General features: G+C 48.9%; 1 protein-coding gene across 1 annotated transcript; it reads left to right on the top strand.

Annotated features, from left to right (window-relative positions):
* Positions 1-199: 199 nt before the first annotated feature.
* Positions 200-3977, top strand: DNAJB1 (DnaJ heat shock protein family (Hsp40) member B1). Its single transcript, XM_030879837.3, has 3 exons — positions 200-513; positions 1692-2272; positions 2575-3977. Exons 1-3 carry the CDS (start codon positions 303-305, stop codon positions 2803-2805), a joined length of 1023 nt encoding a protein of 340 aa, XP_030735697.1. The 5' UTR covers positions 200-302; the 3' UTR covers positions 2806-3977.
* The last annotated feature ends 11342 nt before the right edge of the window (positions 3978-15319 follow it).

The following is a 15319-nucleotide window of genomic DNA, read 5'->3' as shown; positions in this document are numbered from 1 at the left end:
GGTGGGCGGGGCCTCCGTCTCCCGGGGGCGTGCGCCACGGGGAGGCGTTGCCGAGGGCGGAGCGGGAAGGGGCGTGGCCGCGCGCAGGGGGCTGTTGGCGGCGCTGCCCCGCCCCGGATGTTGCGCGTCGCAGCCTGGGCGGCGGCGATTGGTCGAAACTGCGTAGGGGGCGGGGAGGAAGGTTCTGGAGTGGGCTGGCGGGCTCTGGAAGCTTCCGCCGGGCGGGTATATAGACTCCGGGAGCGGGGGGCGGCGGAGCCGGGGGACGGCTACAGCTGGGCGGCGAGCGGCAGGCGCAGGCAATGGGCAAGGACTATTACCAGACGCTGGGCCTGGCCCGCGGTGCGTCGGATGAGGAGATCAAGAGGGCCTACCGTCGCCAGGCGCTGCGTTACCACCCGGACAAGAACAAGGAGCCCGGCGCCGAGGAGAAGTTCAAGGAGATCGCCGAGGCCTACGACGTGCTCAGCGACCCGCGCAAGCGCGAGATCTTCGACCGCTATGGGGAGGAAGGTAGTGTGCGCGCTCGCGGCCGGGGGCGCGGCCCCGTCTTTTGACAGGCGGAGAAACCGAGGCACAGCGGCCACGCTGCGGCGTCCCGGGGAGTGGGGGACGCCCCGGCCCCCGGGGGCGAGCAGCCCCCGCCCTCTGGCCACACGGGCCTCCGGTCTCGGATAGGCGGCCGCCCGATGGGAGGAGCAGCCCTGGCTGCGCTGCTCGCCCAGAAGCTTCTAGTATGTCTGGGACTGCCCCTCCCTGGACTCCCGCCTCCGCCCACGGCTCCGATCGGTCCGGGGTGCTGAAGGAGAGGGTTCGGAGGCCTAGCTTGAGTGGTGGCATTGTGGCCCCGCGGGCCCTAGGCTCACCTGGGCGAGGTGCAGGGCGGGGCCTCTGGCTGAGCGCCGGGCACAGCCTGCGTGTAGTGAGCCTGCAAACGAGAGTGACAGTTAATGCCGAGCGACCTCCCGGAGCTCTCCGAGGGTGGAGTGAGGTAATCCCTGTAAAGTGCTTACTTGGCTCCGTGCCGTGCCGGGCACGTAGTCCGCCGTCAAGGTGTATGGAGCAATGGGGCCTGTCTCTGCCCAGCCTCCCCGGGGTAGCTCTCTTCAGGGAAAAAGAAAGCGTTCTTGGTGTCCAGTTGTCCGTTGATGACTCAGGCTGGCTTCTGGGCTTGGTCTTAAGAAATAAGTGACTTTTTATATAAGAATGATGGTAGTAAGTGCCAGGGTGTGAGAATTTGAAAGTCTCCGTTTACAGTTTCACCTTCATCTCTACTCCCCCACACGTCTCTAGCCCTAAAGTATTTAAGAGTAAACATTTAGTGAAAATTGATCCTGGGTTGTGCTTTTTTCATCGGATCTGTTAGTGAATTCTTTGTACTCCTTGTAACATTGCAGGAAGGATGGGTTACTCAGGTGTGAGGATCTGGGTGACCCCAAGAGATATGGCCATCTCAGAGCTTGAGCCTTTCACTACTGTCATGCCACAATGAACTACCTACCTTGGGGAGTAAGGGTTCTGTTTTTGCCGCTGCAAGTGGGAGGTAAAAGCTTGGGGTTCTTCGTTATTCTTCCCAGACAGGCTAAAAAAATCCCTCCCGCAATGACTTCTAAGCTTTTTTCCTTAAGGAAAGCTCCTGGAGAGCTAAGCTCCTAGCCAGCCATCTGATTTCTTCTGCTTTTGCTTTTCAGGCCTAAAGGGCAGTGGCCCCAGTGGCGGGAGCAGCGGTGGTGCTAACGGTACCTCTTTCAGCTACACATTCCATGGAGACCCTCACGCCATGTTTGCTGAGTTCTTCGGTGGCCGAAATCCCTTTGACACCTTTTTTGGGCAGCGCAACGGGGAGGAAGGCATGGACATCGATGACCCATTCTCAGGCTTCCCCATGGGCATGGGTGGCTTCACCAACATGAACTTTGGCCGCTCCCGCCCTGCCCAAGAGCCCACCCGAAGGAAGCAAGATCCCCCTGTCACCCATGACCTCAGGGTATCACTTGAAGAGATCTATAGCGGCTGTACCAAGAAAATGAAAATCTCTCATAAGCGGCTGAACCCTGATGGAAAGAGCATTCGCAACGAAGACAAAATCTTGACCATTGAAGTGAAGCGGGGGTGGAAAGAAGGGACCAAAATCACCTTCCCCAAGGAAGGAGACCAGACCTCCAACAACATTCCAGCCGACATCGTCTTTGTTTTAAAGGACAAGCCACACAATATCTTTAAGAGAGATGGCTCTGATGTCATTTACCCAGCCAGGATCACCCTTCGGGAGGTAAGGCACTAGGCAGGGCAACGTCTGTGGAGGGAGACGGCTGCTTTTTGACACAGTTCAGTATTTGCTTGACACATATTTCTGAGCTCTTGGTGTGTGCCAGGCTTGGGAGGTGCAGTAGCAACAAGACTTTCCAGGGCTCTGTTTTTCCAGAGCTTCTGTGCTGGTGACCTGGGTGGATCTGGGGGCAGGGTCTTAGCTACAAAGGCCTCATGGTGCTTACCTTACATTAAACAGCCTCTGGGCAGGATGTGAGCTTCCGAAGCTACTCTCTATCTAACGTTGTCCATTTGCTTTCCAAGGCTCTGTGTGGCTGTACAGTGAATGTCCCAACTCTGGACGGCAGGACCATACCTGTTGTATTCAAAGATGTCATCAGGCCTGGCATGCGGCGAAAAGTTCCTGGAGAAGGACTTCCTCTCCCCAAAATGCCCGAGAAACGTGGAGACCTTATTATTGAGTTTGAAGTGATCTTCCCCGAGAGGATTCCCCAGACGTCAAGAACCGTTCTTGAGCAGGTTCTTCCGATATAGTCAACTGTGTTCCCCAAGGATTGACCAGGGACCTTTCCAGAGCTCAAGGATTTCCAGACTGTTCCACCAGCTGTGGACCCGCGAGAGGGCGGGAGGGCCCAGGGCGGGCTTTCGTACTGCTGAATGTTTTCCAGAGAATATATTACACAATCTTTTAAAGTCGTGCACTAGACTTAAGTGGTTTTTCGAGCGATAGGGTGGCAGGTGGTGGGGACAGCAGGAAAAGGCAGTCCAGTCTGCCCCGCTGGGTCCTGCCGCCCTCCGGGATGGGCCCACACCCTCCTCCCCCAGGCCCTGCCCAGGGGGAGAGGCAGACCCACAGCTGGACTTGATCCCTCTGTAGTCCCTTTGCTTGCAGATGTTAGACGTGGTATGGACCTGCCTTCTTGGTTACCAGGTCTTGTACACTCCTCAGTTTCTGTTGTGTAATCAGTTCATGTTTTATTCTGTATTTGTCTCCCACGTCTTACTCTTCCCCTGAAGAATCCCGTCTTTTCTCTTGCCATCTCAAATTGAGAACCTAGACTATTTTTGCCGAACTGCCTGGCTGGCTCCCACAAGCAATACCTCTCTCTCGTTCTAGCAAGACCAAGGGAGCCGGCCTCCAGTGAGCGAGCAACTTGAGCAGCTGCCTCTCCCTCGAGCGTCTGGGGCCCTGGCCGGAGCAGGGGGTCCTCTCAACCCCTGGCTCCAAGGCTGGGCGCGCTCACTTTCCTTTTCTGTAAGGCAATCTTTTGGCACACCTGGGATTTACCAGTGGCCCAGGTGATTTTTCATTTAACGGACTCTGGACTCTCAAAAGGATCTGATCCTTTTGCATTTTGCACAGCCCTAGGTATAATCCCTTTTGATAAAAGGGTCTTTGCTTCTGATTACAGGAGCACTGTGGAACGTCTGTAAATATGTTTTTATAATTCCGTGTAAAGTTGGTGTGCACTCAAATGAAACCAGTCCACAGCAGCTGCTGCTCTCTGTAAGGGGCCATGATGGAATTCGGAAGGAACCTGGTGGGGGCGGGGGGAGGCATGTAGGAACAAGTATCTGTTCCTTGCAGGCCAGTCTGGTGCTCAGACCTTTAGACTCATTGTAAGTTGCCACTGCCAACACAAGACCAAAGTGTGTGACTTGTCAGTGTGCAGTGTGACAGCATTAAAGACTGATGCTAAACCTCAGGGGAGCGGTCCTGTGACTCTGTTTGAGGGCTCTGCTGACGGGCTGGGGTGGGGTCTGGGCAGCCCTCCAAAGGCGGCCAGGGTGGGTGGGTGGGAGGGAGGGGTGAGCAGAAGGCAGGAGTCCTCTGCAAGGGAGAGAGAAGTCACCCTCCTTGAGCTGGATGTGGTGTGGATAACAGCAACCCACAGGGCTCGATCCAGGCATCCGGAGAGCCCAGTGGACTCAGAGCTTGCTTTCTGTGAAGGTTGGGGCCAAAGTTAAGCAGGTCCCCTCCCAATATTCCAAGGTCTGGTTGCTGGGGCCAAAGGGAGGTGTATGTATCTCCCCCCACTCCTTACTTGCTAGAACAAGCTGGTGTCAGGCAGACCCTGGCCAAACCAGACTAGGATTCCAACCCAGGGCTGGCCCTGCCCTGGTGAAGACCTGTTTCCTGCCCTCCCTTTATCTGCAGGCCACTGAAACTGCTTTTACTTTGCAACTTTTTTTAAGGAACTGGTTTTATTTTAAGGTAAGTAATTACACAGGCGGAAAACAATGTATTGCTATTTTGCTACGAAACGTCTTGATGTAAAAACTTAACACCATGTTTAACGTCAACGTAGGAGTGGCTTTCCCTTCCCACTGAAAGAATTTAACCACTGAAAACAGTCTAAGAGCAGTGCTGTCCAAGAGAACTTTCTTCAGTGATGGGAATGTTTTATGTCTTTTAAAACAGAAATTCTTTAAGATTCAATAGAAGTTGCTTGGTAGCTGCAGCCACACGTGGTTAGCGGTGACTTGGGTAAGACCTGGGTGTCTTAGAAGGGCAGCCATGTGGAGCCCAGAGAGGCCATCCTAGTTGGGAGGTGACCCCTGGAGTATCAGAGCCAAAAGGGACCTTATCACAAGATTTGTTCACTGAACCAGGGACCAAGATGACATTTACTGCAGAATTGGCCCTGGCCTTGGTTGGGGTCACAGACCCCCAGGGCTGCCAATCCCCCCGCCCCCGTCTCCCTCATTACATAGCAGGCGCCTGTGAACTTCATATCCAAGGGCCACCAGCACGAACGTGCACAAAGCCTTAATGTGTCACAGTTCTGGTAACTTATTTAGAGCAATAACCTAACCAGGGCGGTGGATGGGGCAGTGTGAGTCTAGGAAAATGTTCACAGTGAAAAAGACAGAAAGGACCCTAGTGGACAGAAAGCCTGCCCCTCAGATGTACAGCTTTTGCCCACGCTAGGCACGGTTGTGTGTGTCAAGTGTCTGCTTGTCTGCAAGTGGACCTCTCCTCCTCCTTAGCTTCCAGTTAATGGATCTTTTTTACTTTCCCATGCTGCCTATCTGACCACGTTTCAGAGTTCTTTCCATGTCGGTGCATGTGGAGCTGCCTCTTTTTCGGGCCCACTTCATCTTTATCCATCGCACCAGGAGTGTCGCATTGATGCAAACAGTAGAAAACTCAAAATTTACATTCGGCCTGTGGTGAAAAGTCGAGTCCCCTCCCTCCTCAGAACCACTGTAGACAAGCCATGGCATTAGAAAATTTTTCCTTTTTTAAAAATGTTTTTTGTGCGTCCTCCCAGAGAGTCTGCTTATATAAGCATAAGCATAATTTCTAAATGTTCAGTTTCAATTTTTGGCTATGTAATCACAGTACCAAATTTACAAGGGCACATAGAGTTAAAAATTCTCCCTCCCACCCTGCTTTTGAGTCCACCCCCAGTGAATGTTCCCAGTGTCTCCTGTGCATTTCCTTCTGAGATGCTGCACGAATATATTTTTCTTTTTTTATACAAGTGGTGCATACTGTATGCTATGTGTTTTTTTTTTTTTCCTCACATGTCATGGAAATAGCTTCCTCACTTCTGTTTTTCTACACATCGATTCTGCCAGGCCTGCTCAGGTGGGTGTGAAGATCTAGTTCAATGTTTGATGGCCCCTACCTCTCCTCTATCATTGCTCCTGCTTCTAGGTTTGAATCTCAGCTCGATCACTTTCTAGCTGTGTGACCTTGAGCAAGTGACTTAACCTCTCTGTGCCTCAGTTTCTTCAAGTGTAAAATAGGCATAATAATAGTACTTCTAGGGTTGTAAGGATTTTCAGATATAGATATATAAGCACACAACGGGGCCTGGCACACAACAAGCACTGTGTCAGTTATCTTTGTATCCCAATGTGAAAGTTTCTCAGCCCACAACTGGTAACTCTAAAGACTGAGGTGAGTCCAGGGTCTTCTGGGTCAGTGCTCTCGGGTCAGGTCCAGGAACCAAATCCCCAGGCAAGACCCTGAGACCCACAGCTCCACCCCAGCCCTCACCCAACTTGAGGAAACTGTACCTAAAGCAGGCTCACTCCCATGCTGTCTTGTCACCACCTGCTCACTCGGCAGCAGCAGTGGAGCATCAGGCTCTAGGACTGAGCAGCCCTGGGTTTGATTCCCAGCTCTGCCACTCTGCAGCTGTGTGTTCTTGGGCAAGTGACTTCACTTCTCTGAGTCTCAGTGGCCTCCTTTAAAAACAGGGCTAATGAAGGTACAGACTTCATAGAGGTGTGAAAACTGGGCAAGGTGGGGCATTGGGAAGGCAAAAGAACGTGGTATTAAGAACTTGGCTTCTGGAGCGTGACTGTGCTGAGTTCGAATTCTGCTCACTGCATTCCCCTGGACAAATAACAAACCTCTCAGAGCCTCAGTTTCCTCCCATGTGAAACAGGACTAATCATAGCCACTCCCAACTTTCTCACTCCCCCAGAGCCAGAACTCAGACAGCTAACCCCTGAGAAGAACTTCACACAGGCCTGGCATGGAGCAAGTGGGCAATTAACACAAACACATATTTCTAAGGCAGTTGGGGTAAACCTGCCCCAGGTCTCCTTAAATATTAATTATTCTCATTAGTTGTTAATCATTGAAGGACCCAGCATAGTGCCTGACACATAACAAGCATTGTCCATTCAGTAAATATTTATTGAATACCTACAGTGTGCCCAGTCCTCTTCCTGATGCTGGCGACACAGCAGTGAACAAAACTGGCAAAGACTCCTGCCTTTGCAGAGCTGACAGTCTAGTGAGTGGAGTGAGAAAGAAGAAAATTAAGAATAAATAAATCATCTAACATGCTAGACTGTGATGAGAGTGATGGAGAAATATAAAACAAGTGGGTAGGGAGTGTTGGGTGCAGTTTTAAGTAACATGGTCAGTGAATGCCTCACAGGGAAGGTGACATTTGAACAAAGTGTTGAAGGAGGTAAGGGGATATCCATGTGAATACTGAGGGAAGGACCTTCCAGGCAGAAGGAACAGCCTGTGAAAAGGCCCTGAAGCAGGAGCATGCCTGAGTTTAAGGTACAGCCAGGAGAGCAAGGGGTGAGTGGGAGGTGAAGGCAGGGCAGACGGTGCAGGGCCTGCTGGGCCACTGGAGAACTTTGGCTTTTCCTGAGTGAGGCAGGAGCTTGCAAAGGTTTTGGTTTTTGCTTTGTCTTAATTTTCCTTTGTTTAGGGGGTGGGTGGGGAAGGGGGGAGACTGTCATTTGATTGTATAACTTCAAGTCCCTGAGCTATATCATCAGTCTCTTGAAATTTCAACGCACCAACCTTCCATTTCCAAATAGCACAAAGCAAACAATAAGCATCTATTTTCTATTAAAATCTAGTCCTTAAAAGTACAGAAATTCACGCTCCCTCCCACGGACCTGAGAATGCTTTCACGGCCTGCTGATTCCATGCTTGGTGGCAGAGGGGGACGTGGTGGTGTCTGATTTCTTCTGAGTTCTCAAACTCTATGATTATTCAGTAAGACAACTTCCCTCTTTGTCATGAAGAGAGGAGCGATAGCCTTGGGAACACTCCAGAAGGTCCTCCTTCTGAGCAACCTGAGTTTCCTTGAGGTCACCAACCATGCCCTAATAATCTTAGCATCACTGGCACCCAGGGCTGCCCTTGGCCCAGAACTGACACTCTGAGTGTTTGTTGAATGAGTAATCGGGTGACAAAGTGGACCTGCAACACTTGCCATATCACGGCTCGTGTCACGGAGTGTGCAGAGGAACACACCCAGCCCTGAGGTCTGCTGGTGGGTACCCCCAGCAAGGGGTCCCCCATACCCTACTGCTTCCAGTTCCCACCTGGAAGAAGGGGATATTCTGTCTGGCTCCAGGAAAGCCCCTATTTCCTAGGATCCTGTTTCCACTTCAGGATTCATGTATTAGTCATTGGGCACAGTTCCTGAAGGCCAGCTCAACACTAGGCCCCAGGGGACCCAGTGAGAGGCAAACAAAGCCATCGGGGAGGCGGGGAGAGGGGGGTGGCGCGGGGGGAACTCGTGGAGCTCACAGTCTTCCAGGAAACACAGACCTCTGTTTTAGTTTCCTGCGGCTGCTGTAACAAAGTACAACAAACTGGGTGGCCTGAAACAACAGGAATTTATTCTCTTGCAGTTCAGGCAGCCGGGAGGCCAAAACTAAGATTTCAACAGGGTTGGTTCCTTCTGGAGGCTCCGAAGGAGAAACTGTTCCATGCACCTCTCCTGGCTTCTCGTGGTTGCCAACAATCCTTGGCGTTCCTTGGATTGTGGCTAATCACTCCAATCCCTGCCTCTGTCTTCACGAGGCCATCTCCCCTTCCTGTGTCTGTGTCTTCTTTTCTGTCTCTTATAAGGACACGTTGGATTCAGGGCCCATTTAAATCCAGGATGACCTCACCTTGAGATCCTTAATTTAATTACTTCTGCAAGACCCTCATGCCAAATAAGGTCACATTCACAGGTTCAGGCACACGGGCATAATATCTTCTGGGGGTCCACCATTCAGCCTGTGATAGCAGGCAAAGTAAATACTTCCCACGACCGGAGAGCTTGGAGAGAGGATGCATGGTGGGCCCCGGGCGCACAGGCCAAGGGATAGGAGCTTGTCAGGGTGCAGAGATGGGCCATTGGAGCTGCGGCCCTGTGGATGAGGCTCCTAGACAGACCAGGGGCGTGGACCAAGCAAGGTTGAGCTCAGAAGCATGAGGCCCTTGAGGCCTGGTGTGGGTGAAACAGAGAGAGCAGGAGAGAGTAAAGTGGAGCGTGCCTAGGAATGAGACAGGCCCAGAGTCAGGGCCCTTCTGAGACTGGCCCCCATGCTTGAGGCAGAGGAGAAGCCAGTTGAAAGACCTTGAGTCAGGAGGGACACGGCATGATTTGCTTTTGCCTGGAAGTTGGAGCGGACGTCTGGCTGGTTTGTCTCAACAGGGGCTCAACTTTCCTTGGGAAGATTATGCTGGGCATCAGTGTGGCCAGGCCTGACTCCAGATGAAATAGTTCATCAAAGTATTTTAAAGGCACATGGCTTTTTTGTGGGGGTCATCAGCAGAGGAAGGGTGAGAACTGACCTAGGTGCTCACAGGTGCCTTCTGGGTGCTGTAGGGCTTGGGGGGAGGGGGAATAGACCTGGGGATGATCCAGGGTGGAGCTGGGAGATCAGGGAGAAATTGGCTGTGGGAGGTGATGGGGCTGGACCAAGTGGTGACCAAGGAGGTGGTAGGAAATGACTGGAGATGTATTTTGAAAGGAGATCTACCCATTGGCCCTCCAGAGAGCAGCACTATTGTTGGGTTTTATGGTGACTTCCTGAAATCCAGCACCCAAAGGCAGCTGCTGGCACTGGGGCTGAGACTTGGGGCCACAGGACCTAGCCCAGTCAAGCCTACCTCCTCTGCTTCCCCTCAAGGCCCATCCCGCTGAGTCAGTCCAGTCCTGCCAAGCTAATAGGGGGAGTCAAACCACAGGCCACAAAGAGCCAGGCTCAAACTCTGAGATCACTCTGGCCGAGGCAACGTCTCTCAGCAATGTCCTTCCTGGGTCTAACCTGTCCCGCACATCTCGGGAGCAGGCCTCACATGCAACCTACACCTCCAGAGGGATGTCATAAGTGCTGGGGGAGGAGCTAAAGCATCACACCCATGAGCTGCTGTGCAACTTTGAACCCAGTGGCTCCCCTTCTTTGAGCCTCAGTCACCTCCTCTGTAAAATGGGGGAGATATCCAGTGCAATTACTCCTGAAAGGCAGCCAGCACATGGCCTGGCACACAGTAAGGGATAATAAATGTATCTATTTCTATCATGTTTCTGTTATGAAGACTGTGTTATTCACCACAACAGTTTAATAATAGCAGCTGGTGTTCACTGAGCAATTACTATCTGCCCAGCACCATTTTGAGGCATTTGACACAGAATAGTTCATTTATCCTAGTATAATCATAATGACTTTAGGAAGGGGGTCCTGTTATGATCACCATTTTACAGAAGAGGCAACTGGGTATACAGGGGGAAGGGGCTCACCCTGGGTCCCACAGCTGGTGAGCAGTGCAGGTTATGGAGAAATATGACTGTATCCTACCCCACAACGTGAGATGAACTAGAGGTGGAAAAAAGACAAAGGATAAGAAAAACCATAGAATGGGTTAAAAAAAAAACTTTGTGATTTAAGGGTACAAAGGGCCTCCGTAATGAAATGTCGCAGGCACAAACCACAAAATGTATATGTTCTATTACAGTGAAATTTAAAATTTCTTTCCAACGGGACTTCCCTGGTGGTGCAGCGGCTAAGACTCCCCACTCCCAAAGCAGGAGGCCTGGGTTCGATCCCTGGTCAGGGAACTAGATCCCACATGCTGCAGCTAAAAGATCCCTCATGCCACTACTGAAGATCCCGCATGCCGCAACGAAGATCCCAGATGCGGCGGCTACAAAAATCCCGCGTGCCGCAACTAAGACTCAGCACAGCCAAATAAATAAATGAATATTTTTTTAAAAATTTCTTTCCAACGAAGGATAACATGGACAAAGTGAATCGTCACATGACACAGTGGTAGACCACATCTGCAATGTCTAACACTGTATCCACCTCACATGGTTGTTAGGAGAGCTAAACTGTTTAATAAATATAAAGTTCTTAGATCAGTGCCTGGCACATAGGAAGCTCTGCCTAAACATTATCTATCATTATTGAAACTGACAAGGGTTCAATAACCCAGTGCTATCTAATAGAACTATGCAAGCCCATATGTGACTTTACATTTTCTAGTAGCCACATTAACATAGTAAAAAGAAACAGGTAAAAATAATTTTAATAATACTTTTTATTTAGCCCAGTATACCCAAATTATTGTCATCTTGACATGTAATCAGTATAGAAACTAATTAACGAGATGCGTTATTTTACATCCTCTTTTCATTCTACTAAGTCTTAGAAATCCAGAATGTATTTTATGCTTACAGCACATCTCAATTGGTATTAACCATATTTCAAGTGCTCAATAACCACATGTGGAGAGCGGAGTGTCACATTAGACAGATCATATTGGACAATGCAGATCTAGACTCTGTGAGGAACACGTGCAAATCAACAAGAAAAAGATAGCAACCCAAAGTGCAAAATGGGCAAAGAGTATGAACAGGCAATTTACAGAAGAGGAGAACCTGAAGGCCATCATGCAAATAAGATACTCAAAGCGATTAGAAATCCGAGAAATGTAAAATAAAGCAATGGTGATGTCACTTGACAGTGAGTCAGAGTGGCGAGAATTAGAAGTTGGGTAATGCCAACGGCTGGTGGAGATGTGGGGACATGGGACCCTCCTGCAAAGCCAGTGGATGTGATGGGGCTACCTAGTCCGGAAGGCCGCATAGCAAAACTGAGTGTGCCCAGAGACCCAGTATCTCTGCATCCAGTACTCTCCCCTAGGGAGATTCTCACCAGGTCCCTAAGGGGGCGTGTCCAAGGCTGTTCATTGTGCTGTGGGGAGGTGGAGGCTGCCTGGTTTCCATCCTTGGGGGACAGAGGAGTAAGATGTGAGGGACGCACCCCCTGAGACACCTAGCAGAAGTTAGAAGAAAAGAGATTCAAGAGATTAGCAATACAGATGGATCTTCAAAGCAGAATGCAAAACAAACAAACAAGCAGTACAGTACTGAGTGGGTGAAAAAAGTAAAAAACCAAATATGATAGAACACCCATATAAAGCAATGCACATTTTCAAGGAAAGACACAAGCAAGGGTGCCTATTAAACCTACTGGAGGGTTGCCGCTGGGGATGGGAGGGGAATGGGGTATTTTTTTCAGGTATTTATCTTAAAAATTTCAAAGCTATAGAAAACTTACAAGAATAGTAAAATGAGAGACTTCCCTGGTGGTCCAGTGGGTAAGACTCTGAGCTCCCAATGCAGGGGGCCAGGGTTCGATCCCTGGTCAGGGAACTAGATCCCCACATGCACGCCACAACTAAGAAGTCCTCACGTGGCAACTAAAGATTCCCACAGGCTGCAGTGAAGATCCCACATGCTGCAACGAAGACCAGGTGCAACCAAAATAAATTAATTAATTTTAAAAAAAAGAATAGTAAAATGAATACCCATATACCACTCTCCTGGATTCAGTGACAGTTGTTACTATTTTGCCATATTTGCTTTCTCTATCTCCCTATATGTTAATAGGAATGTATACCATCTTATAATATTGTATATAAAATGTTGTATATATATATAATTTTTTTCTGAAACATGTTGACAGTTGCAGGCATCATGAATTTAACACTAAATAATTCAGCGAGTATGTCCTAAGAATAAGAACATTCTCTTGTCTAACCACAGTACAACACTCACACTCAGGAAGTTTAACATGGATATGGTATTATCTATTGGGTTTGTCCAAAATTTCGTTCGGTTTTTTCCATAAGATGGCTCTAGTAGCACTTAGTTGTCTTTAACTTCATTCGAAACAATTTTTTCAGATTGTATTGTGACAGCTGTCATATCAGCGTGCATTAAAAAAAAAAAACATCAAAATTGGTGAATTTTTGTGTAGTAGCCATTTTAATCTCGAAGATGGAAGGAAAGAAAGCAACATTTTCGGCATATTACGCTTCGTTATTTCAAGAAAGGTAAAAACGCAACTGAAACGCAAAAAAAAAAGATGTGTGCTGTGTATGGAGAAGATGCTGTGACTGATCGAATGTGTCAAAAGTGGTTTGTGAAGTTTTGTGCAAGAGATTTCTCGCTGGATGTTGCTCCACGGTTGGGCAGACCAGTTGAAGTTGACAGAGGTCAAATCGAGGCATTAATTGAGAGCAATCAACGTTATACCAGATAGCAGGCATACTCAAAATACTCAAATCAAGCATTGAAAATCATTTGCACCACCTTGATATCTGGGTTCCATGTAAGTTAAGCGAAAAAAACCTTCTTTTTTTTTGGTACACGGGCCTCTCACTGTTGTGGCCTCTCCCGTTGCGGAGCACAGGCTCCGGACGTGCAGGCTCAGCGGCCATGGCTCACGGGCCCAGCCGCTCCGCGGCATGTGGGATCTTCCCGAACCGGGGCACGAACCCGTGTCCCCTGCGTCGGCAGGCGGACTCTCAACCACTGCACCACCAGGGAAGCCTGAAAAAAACCTTCTTGACCTTATATCTGCATGTGATTCTCTACTGAAAAGTAACAAAAACATTCCATTTTTTAAACAAATTGTGATGGGCAATGAAAAGTGGATACTGTACATTAATGTGGAACAGAAGAGATCCTGGGGCAAGCAAAGTGACCCACCACCAACCACACCAAAGGCCGGTCTTCATCCAAAGAAGGTGATGTTGTGTATATGGTGGGATTGGAAAGAAGTCCTCTATTATGAGCTCATTCCAGACAACCAAATGATTAATTCCAACAAGTACCACTCCCAAGTAGACCAACTGAAAGCAGCACTCGACAAAAAGCGTCTGGAATTAGTCAACAGAAAACACATAATCTTCCATCAGAATAATGCAAGACTGCATGTCTCTTTGATGACCAGGCAAAAGCTGTTGCAGCTTGGCTGGGAAGTTCTGATTCATCTGCCTTATTCACCAGACGTTGCACCTTCAGATTTCCATTTATTTTGGTCTTTCCAAAATTCTCTTAATGAGAAAATTTCCATTCCCTTGAAGACTGTAAAAGGCACCTGTAACAGTTCTTGGCTCAAAAAGATAAAGTTTTGGGAAGATGGAATTATGAAGTTGCCTGAAAAATGGCAGAAGGTAGTGGAACAAAACTGTGAATACACTGTTCAATAAAGTTCTTGGTGAAAATGAAAAATGTGTCTTTATTTTTAACTTAAAAGCCGAAGGAACTTTTTAGCCAACCCCATAATGTCCAGTTAACATTCAAATATCCTAGGTTATCCCTAGAATATGCTTCATTGCTGTTTTACCGTTTTTTTGAAATTTTTATCAAGGACCCAATCAAGGATCAAACATTGATTTTGGTTGTCTTCTCTCTCTCTCACTTTTTTAAAAAATACTTATTTATTTGGCTGCATTGGGTCTTAGTTGCGGCACGTGGGATCTTCGGTGCAGCATGAAGGATCTTTCACTGCAGCACACAGGCTTCTCTCTCTAGTTGTGGCATGCGGGCTCTAGAGCACATGGGCTCAGTAGTCGTGGCGCTCAGGCTTAGGTGTCCCACAGCATGCGGGATCTTAATTCCCTGATCAGGGATCGAACCCACGTCCCCTGCATTGGAAGGCAGATTCTTAACCACGGGACCACCAGGGAAGTCCCTGTCTTCTCTCTTTTGTCTCCTTCAATCTAGAACTGTTTCCCAGTCATTCATTTGTTTAATTAATGGATTGATTTTGCCTTTCTGACATAGATCTGTTTGAAAAGTCCAGACCATTTTGTTTTTGTTTATGTTTTTGTTTTATAAAGAATGTCCCTCCATCAGGATGTGTCTGGGTTTTTCCTAGTTATTAGATTCAGGTTAAACACTTTGGGCAGGACCAAGTTCTTTGAAAGTGATGTTGTGCCCTTCTCAGTAACACATCACAGCAGGGAACACAGTGAGGACAGCCTGTTCCAGCAGTGGTGAAGTTTTTTGATCACTTGGTTGAGGTGGTGACTGCCAGCTTTCTCCGCTGTGCCTTTTCCAAGGTACCTTTTCGCCATTGAAATTAACAAGTAATCTGTGGGCTGGTTCTTTGAGACTGAATATCCACTTCCCCATTGACAAAGCACTGCCTGAATCAATCATTCATCTGGTGGCTGCACAATGGTGCTTTTCTAACTCAAACTTGCCTTCTGTATGTATTAGCTGGCATTCCAGAACTCTCTCCCTCCATCCCCCAAAAGGGACAGAGGTAGCACTAAAATCTGAGCTCCTCACCAGCTGAGGCTTCCAGCCTCTTGAGCTATAAAATCAAGTAGGAAGGAGACGTCTGGTGTTGCTCTGTGCCCTTGGGCAACCCCTCCCCCCTCCCTGGGCACGTCCTCATCAGTCAACAGGTGGATTCAGGTGGATTCTGCTCAGAACTCTGCTGTCCCCATGTCCCACATACTGTCCTCTCCAGGTGTGTA

This window comes from Globicephala melas, chromosome 3 (assembly GCF_963455315.2).
Source record: "Globicephala melas chromosome 3, mGloMel1.2, whole genome shotgun sequence".
NCBI lineage: Eukaryota > Metazoa > Chordata > Mammalia > Artiodactyla > Delphinidae > Globicephala > Globicephala melas.
This window is presented reverse-complemented; position numbering and strand designations above follow the sequence as displayed.